Source organism: Copadichromis virginalis, linkage group LG22 (assembly GCF_057382275.1).
Source record: "Copadichromis virginalis isolate Kocher_CV1m ecotype Utaka linkage group LG22, C_Virginalis_male_GT1.1, whole genome shotgun sequence".
NCBI lineage: Eukaryota > Metazoa > Chordata > Actinopteri > Cichliformes > Cichlidae > Copadichromis > Copadichromis virginalis.
In genome coordinates this window covers 2,992,301-3,008,301 of record NC_140638.1, presented here as the reverse complement: position 1 = coordinate 3,008,301, position 16,001 = coordinate 2,992,301, and the positions used below count along the sequence as shown (strand labels likewise).

The 16,001-nt window shown below is 42.6% G+C and overlaps 1 protein-coding gene and 1 non-coding gene across 2 annotated transcripts in view; one reads left to right on the top strand and one right to left on the bottom strand.

Annotated features, from left to right (window-relative positions):
* Positions 1-877: 877 nt before the first annotated feature.
* On the bottom strand, positions 878-959 carry trnal-aag (transfer RNA leucine (anticodon AAG)). Its single transcript has one exon. It is a non-coding gene; the product is annotated as a tRNA-Leu (tRNA).
* A 341-nt stretch (positions 960-1,300) lies between these two features.
* Positions 1,301-16,001, top strand: part of tmem65 (transmembrane protein 65) — a 39,619-nt gene continuing 24,918 nt past the window's right edge. Inside the window, exon 1 of the mRNA XM_085446324.1 lies at positions 1,301-2,078. Coding sequence (XP_085302450.1) covers positions 1,841-2,078 — 238 coding nt within the window. The 5' untranslated portion in view covers positions 1,301-1,840. The remainder of the gene's footprint in view (positions 2,079-16,001) is intronic.

The window sequence follows — 16,001 nt, the reverse complement described above, 5'->3', positions numbered from 1 at the left end:
ACTTCTTCATAAACACAGTAGAGCATAATCTAATTTTTTTATTATTATTATTATTTTATTGAAAGAAGGACTTGTTACAATAAAGTGCATTGATATTATTTAGTCGGGGAAAAAAAAAGACTTTTTCTTAGTCCTTTTGTTTTACATTCAGGTAACGAAAAGTGATCTCGAATTTTTAAAAAGAATGTCAACTTTTCCATTTTAAATATTTCAAAAACCACCTTAAACCAATCAAGTGTTGGTGGAGTTGGATTTGACACTTCCTGGTTATTAATTTTTTGCTGGCTGCTAATAGCTCTTGTAAGAGCTTTGTGTCCCCTCCCCGGACCGAGCCAGCAACCAGGCCCAAGTACAAATTTACAAAATTAATATCAAATTTTATCTTAAAAACCTCACACAGAGTCTCATGAATTCCCAGCCAGTGATTATTTAAGTTAGGGCAGTCCCAAAAGATATGGGAATGATGTGCCTCTTCTGATCCACATCTTCTCCAGCATTCTGCTGTCCCATTTTTATATTTAGTTTGATGAGGGCTTTAGAAAAATCGAATAATGATTTCAGATCTTGCTGCAGATTCTCGATTGGATTTAGACACCAGACAGAACCCGGAGTCTTGCCTACGTTGCCTAATAGAGCATAACTTCATTAAATGAAGGACTGTAGAAGTTTAGGTGCAGACAAGTGTGCCCACATGCAGTTGAGTCATTGGACCACAAGGTGGTGCTGTTATACTATGTCCTGAAAACGTTTTTCTTGCACAAATCACGAGTGTGAGACCACGCAGGTTGGTGGGGTCACAACATGAACCACGAACGTTCCCACCAGTGGATAACGTTTTTGTTTCCACTCACTGAGCAGCCACCCCAAAAATTATTCTTGGCAGCGGTGGGATTCGAACCCACGCCCCCGAAGAGACTGGAGCCTTAATCCAGCGCCTTAGACCGCTCGGCCACGCTACCGATGTGCACACGCAAACACGAGCCCCATCTGAACTGACAGGCTGATGAACCGAAGTATTTATAGATGACTTTGAGGTGAGAAGGTGAGGAACTGGTTTCGTTTTATTGTTTTATATGCAATATACTAAGAAATCTGTTATATGACGCTGTATTATTTCTGATAAAGCTACGCGTCGTCATATAACTAAGTAAGATCACCTCCAGCAGCAACATGAAAGTTATTCATGGTTCAATAATTCTTCTACTTTCAGCTGCTTTAGGACATCATAGGTGGCCCTCCTCTTGTGGCCACCACCTCCAAACCCTGCATCATACACGTCTTACTGTCATCCTGTAAACATCCTCTCCAGGTCGTTTGCAAACATCTCAGTCCGCAGAGACTCCTGCCTGAATAGTTGACATTGTTCGTCCGTAAAGACTACCTTCACCTGTCCGCTTCCTCGATATTTTCGCTGATAACCAACTTAGAAACACTCCTGGCTGCTGCACACGTTTTAATATTACGACAAAAAAAAGTTTTGACCGGATGCCATTATTTTATTTTGAAAGCCACCAGCGGAAGTGTGACTGCGGCTGTCTTGTTCGCCTTTTAGCTTGAACTTCATGTGCCAAACTCCTGACCACCGAGTCATAAAAGATCATGAGACTGCTGTCTCGGCAGACAGCGGGGAAAGAGGACATGTACGGCCGTTTGAAATTTGACCAAAGTTTTACAGAAACTGCTCTTAAAAGCACATTTTATCACCATTAAACACGAGCGAGCGACAAGGACCGACGGACGGCCAACTTCTCCCCGAGAGACGTGAAAGCGAAGCGAAGAAGGACCCTTCAGAGAAGTACTTTGTGTCTTAAAGACTGGAGGAGTCGCTCTTTTTGGCACCATGTTAAGGATTTGCCTGCAGAGAGCTTTCCGCCCGGCTCTCCGTAAGTTACCGAAGGCGGCGGGGACTGCGCGACACGCTCCGAGCTGCTGGATGGGAACACACGGGAGAAACGAGCCCCTGGAGCCTCTCAACTCCCCCACCAGAGCCAAAGAGTTTATTTACCGCCTTCACCCCAAGGAGAGGACGTGTTTACTACAGGAGCTGCAGATCTTCGAGTCCAAAGCACTCGCACAAGGTAAAGCAACGAGCAGCGTGGGTTAAACGTGGCACATTGAATGAGAGGTCACAGGTTGTCGGTGCAGGCGAGCCCACATTTCCCTCCTGCAGTGTAGACCAGCAATGATATACTTCTGTACCTCCCCAGGGTCAAACCCAGGTGTAGAACACTGTTGGGTGTTCGGTCAGGGGCCGATTGATTTCACGATGGGCGGGCTCTTCTATGTTTGAACGCTCCTGGTCATTGGGTGGAGTCTTTGACAGCTTACCCTTAAAGGCACACGCGGACTCACTGTTTCAATACAGTTGAATACACCAGGTGTTGCTAATTAGACGCCTAATTGACGTTTAAAGGCGTCATTAGAAAGAAAACAGTAGTAGTGACACCAGTTGGTCGCTGTGGGAAGTGCAGCAGTGTGCCAGCATCCATAGCTACTGAACCCTGCTGGGATTTGATGGTTTAAAGGTGGTTAAGACTTGAGACCGTTACATGTACACGTTGCATGTCATTGTGGCAGTTTGAATCTGTGACTGACATCATCAGGGTGTGACGAGACCTGCCAGCTCTGTCCCAGTCTGGGTCAACTGTTTGAGGCAGATAAAAACTGTCATTTCAGGTCTTCAGCTCCAGCCACTCAGTCATTTCTGACTGAAATACTGTAAACAGCCTCATTACCAGCCCCCTCTGTGAGCTCTGCAGTCAGCCTCGCTCATACTCAGGATCTCAGCCAGGCTTTCTGCCTCTTCAGCACAAATGGCTTTACATATAAACAGTGCGAGCTGCTGGTTGTCTTCCCTGTTTGTTTTGGTACAAAGTCATGTTCTGTCTTTCAGTGTGTTGTCTGGTGCATTGGCTCAGTCACACAGCATATTTTCTTTGTCGCCTGCCAGACTGCAGGTTGCTGGAAATCTCCTCACTGGCTGGTCTGTCCAGGCTGTGTAGCCACCTTAAGCTTGAAGACGAGCTAGTTTGGGTGCTCGAGCCAGATGTTGACTGTGTTGAGCCAGCACAGAAAGTGGGATTATATCCAAGTCTAAATTATAAGGAATAAAATCTTTTAAAGACTTTGTAGACCTGATATTTAAATTTTAACAAAGCCCAATAACAGAGGTTTTTTGTGTGGTTTTATTTCTGTTTTATGATGATATGAAAGTGTTTTCTATTTTATATTCTCCAGATTAAAAAAACGAACCACTGTAAAGCAATTTAAAGGCCCACATAAATGCTTAAATAATACCAATATTGATAATAATCCAGGGAAACTGGCAGAATCTTTAAAAGAAAAAAAGCTGAACATTTTTTATGATGTCGCTCTTCAGCTGTCGTGTGTTTTGGATGTTTTCCCACCAATGCTGTGTGCAGAAAATGACTCGCATCTTTACAAAGACTCAGAAACGTGAAGCGCAGAGAATCAGACTTACATTCGATGGAGGATGTTACTGATCTCATTACCACACTTGGAGTAATAAGTTTAAAGGAAACTATAACATGAATATAATGTCTGTCACATCCTGTCTGCCTGTATTTTCTCTTCCTGCTGGAGAGTTGATCCCCTGCAGCTCCCGCCTGTATTAAGACTTAATGCACCCGAAGTCAAATTATTCCTCAGCAAACTGAGGACCAAAATAATAAAGTGAATTATGCTCACCTAAAACTCACTTTGATCCTTTGTATATAGCTCACACTTTTAACTTAAGCTCAAATTCCAAGCCAACTGCCTCAGAAGATCACAGCGGTGTTCAGAGTTCTCCTGTGGGTTTAACGAGACCTGTGATTGAAGGTTTGAGACATATGGGCAGGTTGTGCCATTAAATGCAAAACGCCTGCTAACTTGTGCAGCAGTCATTGTGATGGTTTGTTTACATGAATGGTGGGATGACGTGTCGTACGGTTCTGTGTAAGAAGGAAGCAGCAAAGTGCCTTTGCTTTAGTGCAGCCATGCAGATGCTTTCTGTCGCTTCACTCCCAAATGCTGTTCCCTCAGCATTTGGGATTTTTGTGTACATTTGGTTTGTATTGAGGTGCTTGGTTTATGTGTCTGCACTTCACTGGTTTTTAGTTTTGTGGGCGTGTCCTCCAGGGTTAAAGGCAGTTGCATTCACCTGGAGATGAGCGTGCAGGTGGGGTGAGGGTTAAACGCTGTCTCGTTCATAGTTTTTGTTTGTGTGGTAGCCCAGAAGTGCATGTGATAGCGTTCTGCGTGTCATCAGTGTCTCCACGCTTCGCCCACTGTGCTTCCCCACTCATGAGTGAGGAGTGAGGACACGTTCAGGATTTGTCAGGTGATGCTGGGTAGGGCTGTTCATATAACGATATATATCGGATGACGATATAAAAACGTCTATCGTTTCATTTTACGCTATCGTTTGTTTCGTGGTGTCGCAAAATAAACTGTTTACGGCAATATTTTTGTATCGTTTTGATGGTCACTGTAGTGGCTATATTCATTTCTTAAACTTCTCTCTTTCTCTTATATTTAATATAACCACACTACAGACGGACAAGCGCCTGTTTTTATGCGTTGTCCGCTTGTTTATGTTCCACATAAACCTTTCACAATAAAGCTCAAGATCCTGTTGAAACTTTTCAAAATAAACTGAATCACGTGAAAGAGTATGCAGAGTATTTACGGATGAGAAGCCAAAAAGAGCCGTCAGGTGCTAAAAAATAAACCTTAGACTCAAACGTTAGAACAGGCTTTTCCCCGCAGCACGCCGTGTAATAAATACAAAGCCTTTTACTGAGTAGTTACTGGCAAGTGAACGCCTTACTCATAAGCTTACAGTGTGTGTGTGTGTGTGTGTGTGTGTGTGTGTGTGTGTGTGTGTGTGTGTGTGTGTGTGTTGACGTGTCTTCCAGTGTCAGGTTGTACATTTGTTGGGTGTGGACAGCTGGGCGTGCGTGCACATGTGTGTTGTTCTGTGTTTGACTCACGGGGTATTTACTGTTTGCTTGAAAGCAAATAAAGCGTCTCCACGTGAATGAAACCAAAACCACGGTGACTCATCGGAGCACCAAAATAGTCAAATCAGCTGCCCAGTCAGGAAATGTGAGTAATCCCCTCGAGTGTCTGGAAGCACTCTGTAGAAGCCACGGGAGATGCAAATATGGCATCCACTGACCAATACGCCGGACCTGCAGCACCCAGGGTGTGCTCAGTGTGTGGTTAGTGCCTCAAATACCTCGTGGTGCGTTTACAGCCTTCCTGCAGTCAACAGTACCTGTTCTCCCTCATTCTTATTCACAGTCAGATGATGCTGAAATGGTGAAATCCCGACACACTGAGAAGTAAGGCTGGGTCATATCATACCGTTCATGGTAATACTAGTATAATGTTGGGAAACAATAAGAAAATGCTGGAGCCGAACAAACTCCCTGATAACGACTGTGTGATGACTATTCTTCCCATCCCATGCAAGGCCACCTGGGTTGGCTGGAAGACTGTTTATCTAAGGCTGATAGGGCGAAGGACACTGTCTCAGTTGAACTATGGACACGCACACATACACTTACACTGATAAGCACTCACACATCCCCCCTCCCCTTCCAACGCCTTCGATGCTTGTTGCCTCCTGGGAACACGAGGCTGGTCTGAGCCCGCGCTGGAGAGTCGGCGCAGTGGCAGGATGGCTGCTGTGTTGCCTAGGATTACTCCTTTTCCCTACCCAACCCTGTTGCTGGTCACGTGCTCCATAATGTTGTGCTGTGGACATTTATGTGCTTTCTGTGCAGAGGAGTTTTTTTGTTTCCTGTTCTCGCCCAGCATGAGTAGAGGTCTCTTTTTTTCCTCTTGTACTTTCCCATTGTAGTGTCCATTTCAGTGGTTTTCTGTAATGCAACCGTTCTCTGACTTGTATCCCCATGTGATGTCTGTGTTGTGTGTGTAAGGTCGGGGGCGGGTTCATTTCACTGCAGTTTACTGCATGTGGCGAATAAAAGTTGATGATGATGATGATGATGAAATATCGCGATCAAATATGGGTAAAACGCGCATGTGCAGTGCCTTTGTTTACATACGCACATGGCGGTGACGGAGAATGAGAAGAGTGAAAGCGGATCGTTGAATGAAACGGATGAACCAGAACTGGTTTGTAAAAATGCTGCAACTTCATTGCTGTGGAACTGGTTTAGCTTTCGTCCGTCAGATACACAACAAAGCACTATATTTGGTAGAGCATGCTAGCGGGCCGTCGTTATCACCGTATTTTTTGGAAAATACAGCACATTTAAAATCTTATATATCTTATAATCCCGTGTGCCTTATGTATGAATTCTGGTTGTGTTTACTGACCTTAAAACGATTTTATGTACACGGCGCTCGAAAATCTGTCAAATGTTACAGTACGACTTTGCTAAGCTACGAAGCCGCACCGCCTAATGGATTGTCGGAGCATTACGGCTACCGTAGGCAGGAGCCTCACGGAGTGATACGTACTGTGCTTCAACATAATATTACCGTATTGTAGGGGTGGGGGAAAAAATCGATTCTGTGTAGTATCGTGATATTTTGTTTGCTAATAATGTATCGATACAGGGACAGCAGAAATCGATATTTTGTTACAAAAAAGGTTTTTGTGCTCTGACTTCAGAGCACGTTGATCCTTTTTCTGAGCAAGAATCCTGACATTCCTTCACTGTCCAAATGTGTTTAACTTTTTTTTTGGCAGCAATAAACATGACAGTTTACTTATTTTAATTTAAGACATGTTTTATTTTAATTAAGTTTAAAACTTTTTTACTTAATGTAAAATTACATTTTGTTTTATTTTACTTTCAAATTCTTCAGTTGCTGAAGGGGCTGCATAGTTTTCATAAATTGCATAGTTCAGAATAGCTGTAATTGTACCAGATGGTTGCATTCAGTTAAGTTGGACTAGACTGTAATACAAACCGTTCAGTTTGTCAACAATAAAACTGACTGAAATGAGAGAAAGACTGAGTGCAAGACTTTGATATTAGATAAAACAAATATTGATAAAGTTTACCTTTATGTACAGAATCTGAATATCACAAAATATTTTTAAAAAATTGCAATAATATCGTATCGTGCGTTAAGTATTGTGATAATATCGTATCGTGGGATGTATGGTGATTCCCACCTCTACTGTATTGTGTGTGTATAACCTCTTTTTAAGTTTTGTGGATGTTATACATGGTTATGCTGAGGATATGTCGGCCAGTTTCCACTGGAAATGCCTTTTGGTTAAACTGTCAGCGAGGAATTTGCATTTGCACTGTTACATTTTTATATAACTTTAATGCACATAAACAGCTGCCTGTTTAAGGGAAAATACATTGATGTTTTGTTTTTGCACTAATAAAGTTGAGGAGTTGTAAAGTATTTTGTCTAGTGTCAATTATATCGTCAGTTATATATATATCATGATAAATATTTTTGGTCATATCGCCCTGCTCTACTGAGAAGACATTAAAGGAAACGGCGACGGCTTCAGACCAGCTCCCCATCACTTTGTTGTGCAGCACGTTGCTCGTTAGTCGTGTGCACCGAGGCTGCTGTGTGGGATGATGCGCTGATTTCCTTTTTCAGGAAACTGATTTCTTTTTCTGACTGTTAGTTTTTATTTGCCCACCACTGAACATGATTTTTTCCGATTTAGGAGAGAGAGACTGCTGTATCAGGTGTTTTATGCAGGCGTGTGTCTTCTTCCCACGTTGCACGGGTGTGGAGAGCTTCGAAAAATTGCCAGACAATATTTATTAGCTAAAAATCTCTCACTGATCTCAACAGGTTTCCTATTACAGAAACGCTGAACAGCAGCATGAGAAGTTAACAAATGTGTGGGCGTTAATTTGAGGGTTTCTGCTGAGCAATTTTAAACTCCTCTTGCTCTTTGGGCTGCACCAGTCTGGATGTGATCTGGTCTGACTGCCAGTATCTAAAGCAGGGGCGGGGAACTCCAGGTCCAAGGGCCGGGGTCCTGCAGGTTTTAGATCTCACCCTGGGTCAACATACATGAATCAAATGATTAGTTCGCTACCAGGCCTCATGTTGAGGAGGTAATTTAGCCATTTAAATCAGCTGTGTTGGATTAGGACACATCTAAGACCTGCAGGGCACCGGGCCTCGAGGCCTGGAGTTCCCCCACCCCTGATTTAAAGGTGGATGGGTGGATGGAGGTATCGCACACTGCACAGCTTCTCTCTTTCAGCAATGCTTTGGCTCCTCTCTCACTCTGACTCGTTCACTTTCACTCATCATCTTCAGTCAGAGAAACTTTATACGGGGTAGAAGCTGCAAGGACGATGGTTCAGTTCAGGGAGGATTTTATTAAATTTAGAGGAACCTTACGTGTTACCATCAGCTTGGTTGATATTATTTATCTTAAGCTGTCTGCCCTCGGCTTCACTCCATGTTTGAGGGCATGTATCACAAAGGAGGAACTAGTGGGACTATAAATAACCACAGGATGCAGCAACCCAGTGACTCAGTAATGAAATGACAGGCTTAATAAATTAGGACCAATGAGGCCGTGACACAGTCTGTCTACAGCTGATGAGAATGATTTCTCCTCCAGTGTTGGTTCGATTTTAGTCAAACTTGCACACAGTGGACTTTAACCCTCTGCAGCCGACCAATGAGAAGAAAACTTCACACATTACAGTTTTATAACCTGTGAACTGTAATGGACTGTGAGGAGGGGTGGGTGATTTCAGCCTCAGAATTATATCAGTGTTTTAGGAACATTTCGATGAAGATTATTTATGATGATATAGGAAAAAAATACAAAACCAGTTTACAGGCAGCAGCATTTTGAGTGTTAGTGAATGAATGATGTGTTCCTGTTTTTAAAAATCAGCTGTTGTCACTGATGACACACTACCGAACTCCAAATGTGAATCTATTGAAACACAGTGCCAGCAGCAGCGTTGTAGTGCAGTATATCCAGTACATGCAAGTACAGCAGCAGCTGGGTGGGAAATGTAAGCAACAGTCTAAAATAACAGTCTAACAATAGGTAACTTAACCTTAAATATCTTTTAGATCAGTACAATATTCTCACGTGCTGTTTTTCCCACCACACGTCACTGATTTCCACCCACTGTTTGCTTTTTCTGTCACACGGAGCCCAAATAGTGCAGTTTGGTTTTGTCACCAGCTGCTTGCACCTCCTCCTTCGTAGCCTCGTTGTGTTCACAGATGTGTTTTTGCCACTTTGTTGCTTCCACCTTCACAGTCTTCTGTGTTTGTTGAAGTAACATCAGAGGCTGATGCGCAGCTCTCGCTCTCAGACATGGTTGGCTTTGTTTCGTTGTTGTGCACCAGGAAACGTAAACAAGTGGAGTTACTATAGCAACGGCAGTGCGATATGACACTTTTATATTACGTAAAGATGCGCCACAGCCAGGACTGTGGGCTGGATGAGCTACTGCATTACTGATGTTTGGGTGTATTTAACCAGGAAGTTATTCCTCAGAATTACTGAAGTTTTCTTTTATGAGGATTTTTTTAACAGAATAGAAACAATCATAGGAGCCAACATTTCATACAGGGTACACTAATATACTGACTGAACACTGATAAGTGGTCGCTTGCTTTAGGTTGAATAACAGGATCTGATTGGAGTCCATTTCTGTCCACTAACTGCAGATTATTGTAGGTTAGCTCATTCTAGCTCGAAATGTTTATTAAAAACATAGAAAAAGAAGAAGAGAACAGCACCATGAACTCTGGTGAACAGGGTTGTGTGGTGAGTTCTCACTGAAATAGGCTGTAAAGGTGAAGCGAACGCTCTGGTGTGTCTCTGTCTTCCTGTCTCGCCATCTCGTCACCAACAGCTCAGCATTAATAGTAAATTACATTTAATCACCCCCCCTCGTGTTAGTTGTGAGTGATACATGCAGTTTATACAGAGCTGCTTGTTATGGGTAGTATATTAATATTAATGTTTATGAATTTATTTCAAAACCTGGTTTGCTGTGAAAGCAATGCCTGACTCCCCCGTCATCTGTTCAGCTGCTGCTTAGGTTTTCATATCATTTCATGTTCAATAACGTATAAACCGGTACCATTATTTCTATACTGGTCTGGTATTTACACACAAGTACCGGTCGGATTCGTGTAGGGGGAGTGGACGTGAGTTCTAATTCTTTAACTATTTTTTTCTTTGTTTAAGCACCCAGAAAGTTTTAAAGGTCACTATTTAAATGTCTTTTTGTCCCATTAGATGAGTGAATGTCAGCCTCGCAGCAGAGCGCTTTGAGCGCCTCTTGGGAGAGTTTGACCCAAACAGTTAATCTCCTTTCAGAATTAGAAGGATCACCACAGTTCAGCTTCGTAGAAGCTCCTTTCTTCATAGACTTACTTGATGCTTAAACTGCTATTGAACTTCTTTGTAAGTGCGGTGCTTTCTTTTCAGTTGTAAAAGTAGAAGCAGGCAATCCTGTTATTGTTGCTCTTCCCACTGTTTCTACCAGAAAAGCCTTAAATATGAAAGTGTTCTGAGTTTCTTACAACAAATGGAAAAAGTTGCAGTAAAAGTAAGTTAGTAAAAGTATGTCAGGTTTCAGATGACTGGCTAATGTGTTTTTTCAGTGTGATGGTGTAGTCGGGCACCGAAGCAGCACCTCTTTCTTCTGCACCATCTTCCATATTAATTAGACGGCCGGTTTGGCCCCGAACGTCTTCTAATAAGCAACTGTCTGCAGCTCAGACCCCCACCCGTCCCCCCGCGCCCATTACTTTTCCAGCTAATGAGCTAAATGCCATCGAGGAACAGCGAGAAACTCTGAAAGATTTTCTCTGAGCTCGTCTCCAGGCTTGTTAACACATTACATCTTCTTGTAGGGAACCCTGTTAATGCAGGAGGCGCGCTGTGAGTGTAATCTGATGGTTTGCAGATTGTTGGCTTGTCACAAAGGTTTTGAGTTGTCATAAACCAGGGTAGATTCACATCTGTATTTCATGTTGTGCTGTGGCATCATGGGCTCCTGCTGTTATCGTAAATCCTTGCACTTCATATCCATCAGTTAGTGCTAGTGTGTTTTCCCACATTGGGTGAAGTCCTTGTTTTTCCAAGCCAACAAAGACTCATATTCAGGTGCAACCAACCTGTGGTGTACACTGCAGCCCAACGACATAAGTCCCAGAGGCACGGACCACCATCCGAACTGGACGAGACCTGGTGCACTAACCCTCCGTCTGCAAGGCTACAAACCACGAGCTCGCTCTGCTGTTTCAGGAAGCTACAACACAGACAGGCCTCAAAGATGCAAAGTTGAAGCCATGTAAACACCGACTGCAGTTTAAACTGTAACAACTAGTGATGAGGAACCCACTCGAGAGGGGGGAAAAGGAACATTGAGTACCTAAACCTAAAATGATGATCTCAGTTATGTAAATGCCAAACTTGAATCTTCAGGATCCTTGGGTGCGTAAAGGTAACGTTACTGCTACATTACTACGGGTGTTTCCACACTGTCGGCCTGTTTAGTTTGTTTAGTGTTGACCTCTGGTTCATTAGGTGCGGTTGTAATGACTGACTGTGTAATCACAGTCTGCTTCGGACCAAAACAACCGCACGGAGACCGTCTCCTCCAAATCCATCGAAAAAGCAGTCCAGCTGAACCAGAGGTCATTTTTCGACAGCCTTGGGTCCTGAAGCCTCGAGCTGAAAGCAGTGAGTTGTTGTGAGTTGTGGAATTGCATACATCCCACTGGGACTATTATTGTGTAGCAGACTCTCTGACCACTCGGTCGCTCCAAAACAAACAGTGACATGTGCAATAACGTCGGACTGGCAGCCAGTAGCAGTTCCCATCCAGGAGCCAAAGAAATAAATTGAAGTTATGCTGCAAACTCAATTTGCACCATTAAATATGTCGTCACACTTAATAAGGACATTTAGAGATTTTCAAGCAGCAACAGATTGTGACTAATGATGCTCTTGTAACTCAGTTTGTTTTTGGTGAACTAAATTAGATACTGATGCTTTCTGAGGACATCATGTGGTACCAGTCTGATAGAAATGTGGGCTTAGAGTGCTGTTATGTGACACAAGTCACATATAATGTGATACATGCAAAGACGTGTTTTCACACTTTTCATTACTTTAGTTTAACATAAAAACGAAGCTGTTAGGAAACCATGAATAATGAGGCATAAATTAGCAATGTGGATGTGCTGCTGCTGCTAAGCTGTAATTAAACTCTCCGTTACTGATGGAAATTATCACTCGCAGCAAGATTTCTTTTAAAGCCACATTTAAAAAGCCCACTTTGAACCCGACTGACTCGTGGTATTTTAAAATGAGGAAAATATTGAGCTGTTTTGTGCAGTACCGAGGATGAGACTGTCATTACATTTCACCTGCTCTTCAAAGCGTGGGAAGCAGCGTCACTCATAGATTTGTTTTCCCGTAATGGTGAGCGGCTGCTCAAAAGGAGGCATGCTGATCCAGACGGTATATGCTGTTCTTCTGCAAAGGGCCGTTAAATAACAGAGTGCTATGATCAGCTGCGTGGCCGATCATTCTCTGCTGCTGCTGGTTATTGTTCTGCTCTGCAGGACATGAAGCAGAACCTGCATCTGCTACAGGTGATGGTTGGAGAGCAACCCCAGCTCACGGCAGAGGAGGACAGCAGCGGTCCATCACAGTGGAGCAGCAGTGAGACAAGAGACGCAACTAAACTGTGACTTGGACTTTGACAATGAAAGTCAGGTGTCCACTCATATATTGACTGTGAATGACATCATGCTCTTCAAAATATGGGGAAAAAGCTAAAATAACTTGCTTTGTATAATTCATTTCCTGGATGGATGCACTGATATGTCAGCTCTAATATGGTTTTTGGTGGATTTTGGGCTTTGCATACGAGGAGCATTTGGCGTCCCGTGTATCACGTCCAGGGTTTTCCCTGGCTCAGTGTTGCCTCACAGTTACTGTCCAGGGTTCAAACCCTTCTGTCTGGAGGCTGAATCCTTTTCTGTTACTGGACAGTTTGTCCCGACAGCTGAGAACCAAGTTCACCGTTTCTGTTTTGAGCCAAGCGACTGTAACGAGAGGTTCTTAATCTGAGCAGTTTCACTTTCTGGTTAAATAAAGGTTTAAAAACATGTGCAACCATGATTGGTTTACATGTTAACACCAAACATAATTAAGCTCCACGTAAAGAAAACCGTTAAATATTTTATCACAGCGCTTGTGATTTTCATTTGAGTACAGAAAATTTTAATGTGCAGGAAAACTGTGACGTTAAAGTTTTGTGCTTGCTCATTGTTCAGATAGTTCAGCTGTTACTTTATTTTTCATAAAGATGATTCTTGGCTTACTGCCCTTGAAAGGGCTTATCGACAACCACAACACCACAACAAAGTGCATAAACTGGTGTCTTATAGTTGGTATTGGTGTAGTTCTTTGGTTACATTGTTGCTACAGTGGACTAACACGAAGCACCACAACGATTCTATTTGAAGTGTTTCACAGTTCTAACATTAAAGGAACATCTGTATCTGCAGTATCTGTGTATAACTGTGTGCCACAGCTGGACTGGATGATCCACTGAGTCCAATTAAAATGCATTACAGTGTGACTCTGCTGCTCATGTGGGTTTGAAGTAGATGATGGTGGTTTTCACAGTGTGGCTGCTGTCCATTGAAACGATCCTCCCGTGTAGATGAAAACAGCAGGAGCTGTACGGATGTTGCTTCTTATCCTGCTGGCAGGAGCTTTTTTTTTTTTTTTTTTAACTCCTCAGACTTTCCCTTGAGAACGATGCTGAGAGCAACTCTCTGGAAAGAAATGAGATGAAACCAATAAGAACGATTGACCGCATTACTTCTGGATGATGTCACCGTTCTTGAGAGATTGCTGGGCGATAGAGGCAGCTGAAGTTTTTTTTAATATATTTTCTAAACTGTTTTGATGAGCAAAGACACAAAAACAAAGCTTTATTCACATGTTGGATTTCTGCTCGTACATTTTTGGTCGCAGAGATGGCGTGGGATTGTGGAACTTCCACTCACTCACACACTGTGAACATTAACTTCATTGCTGATTATTAATCTAAAAGACTGATCCATAACTGCATTTTAAAGGTGGTAGTAGTCTAACAGTAGAGTTTTGTAGACAGTGATACTGGATGTTACTAAAATATTTATTTGTGTTATTAATGAGGTGATTGAACATCTTACCAGCTTCTTCAACATCACCATCCTCTTTAATGGCGGCTCACTGCTGTAGCTGTTTAAAATACTGGTGCACATTTACTGGCAGTGACCGCAGAGAAGTTCTCTGTTAGGAGCTCATTTTAGCACTGCGAGTCCTAAAGGTAGAGACGATGCATTCTTTTATTTTCTTCTAACTCACCCTGCTAGAAGCTACCGTTAGCTTTAAGCTTTTTTGTGAACTTTATAAAACAAGGTGAGGTAGCAGTCTGAGAGATCAGTGACTTATAACAGGCCATTTGTCATGATACCTGAAACCACCAGGAGTAAACATGAGGATTTAAAGGAGTAAAACGTGTCCTAAGGTCAGCACTCTGCGGCTCAGATGATGCAGATGTTTGTGCATCGGCAGTGGGAGGACAGATCAGTGTTGGACTGTTGTTGTGCATTGGCAGCAAGTGTCACTGTGATGTGCTTCTTCCAGAACAACACATTCTGCTGTTTGGGGATATTGATTTAAAGCCACAGCTTTGTGTGTGTGTACTGCACAGAGCCTGGAGGCTAGGGTGTTTAAAAGAATCCAAACCCAGGCTTAGCTTTAGGAATTAGCAAATATCCAAAGTTGCAAATCCTTTGAAGAGGAAACAAAGGTGTTGGCACGCTTAATTAAACTAATTGAATGCAAACAGAGGGGCTTCTCTGCCACCAGCAGCAGAGTTTTGAGCATTTATTGGAGAAGCTTTTGTATTGCATATAACAGTACTGTTACACATTATAGTACATAATAATACCATAGTCTATGTGCATCACAGAAATGTAAGTACATGCCACTGCTGCTGCTTTTCCTCACTTTCATAGTGCTGACAATGTTTAGACTTTTTGCAAAATGATAAAAATAAACACTGGGTGAGAGGCGAGAACAGTTATCTGCTGTACTCCTCGTGCTGGCTGTCAGAGCAAATAAATAAACTTGAGGCGAAGGATGCTTCACTGTGGCGTGAACGAACCACAAGTTAGTTCTGGAGACTTCTCTCTGTCCTGTGTTTCAGTCCAGAGTGAAAATCTCACTTTATATTGTGTTGTTCTCTACACCGGGAAACAACAAATGGCACTTATGTAGTCATCTTCAGTAACATTACTCATGACCTCGCACTTAACTAGGCGTTGTGGATAACCATCATCTCACAAAGAAAAACCACACCGTTGTTTCGTTCTGGTATTTTATTTCAAATTGGATGCATGGCATGGATTTTATGAAAGAATGAATGAAAAACAAGACACAAAATCTCATGTGTAAGCTGACATATGTAAACATTTTTTTACAATTAGAAAATTCTATGACCTATAAACATCAGGCTGTATTTCCTTATCATACAAAGTAAAGCAAAACTAAACATGCTAACGTTAGCTAACGTATAAACAGTCGCAAGTAACTCACGACAGTTGGCACCAAACACACGCTTGTAAAGATACAACATTACTGCCAACTTACAGACGGTTTTGGCTTAGTACACAGCATAGGCAGGCACAGGAGTAGATAATTATCCTTCTACCGTTAGACAGGAAGTAGTGAGATGCCCCGCTTCTGGTAGGATGTCAAAATAAAACAGACAGTGTAAAAATGCCCCCCAAAACAAATACTGTATGAACCTATTTATCACCACATAATAGCTCGGGCGACCCTTGAGGAGCCAGAACATTACTTTTACTTCACCTGTTGGTCCTCTGCCCGCACACGAGCACGATCGGTCTGCATAAAGATTTTCTATTTAGCAAAAGTCAGAATTTTCCTGTTATTTTTCCCATTTCATAAACAA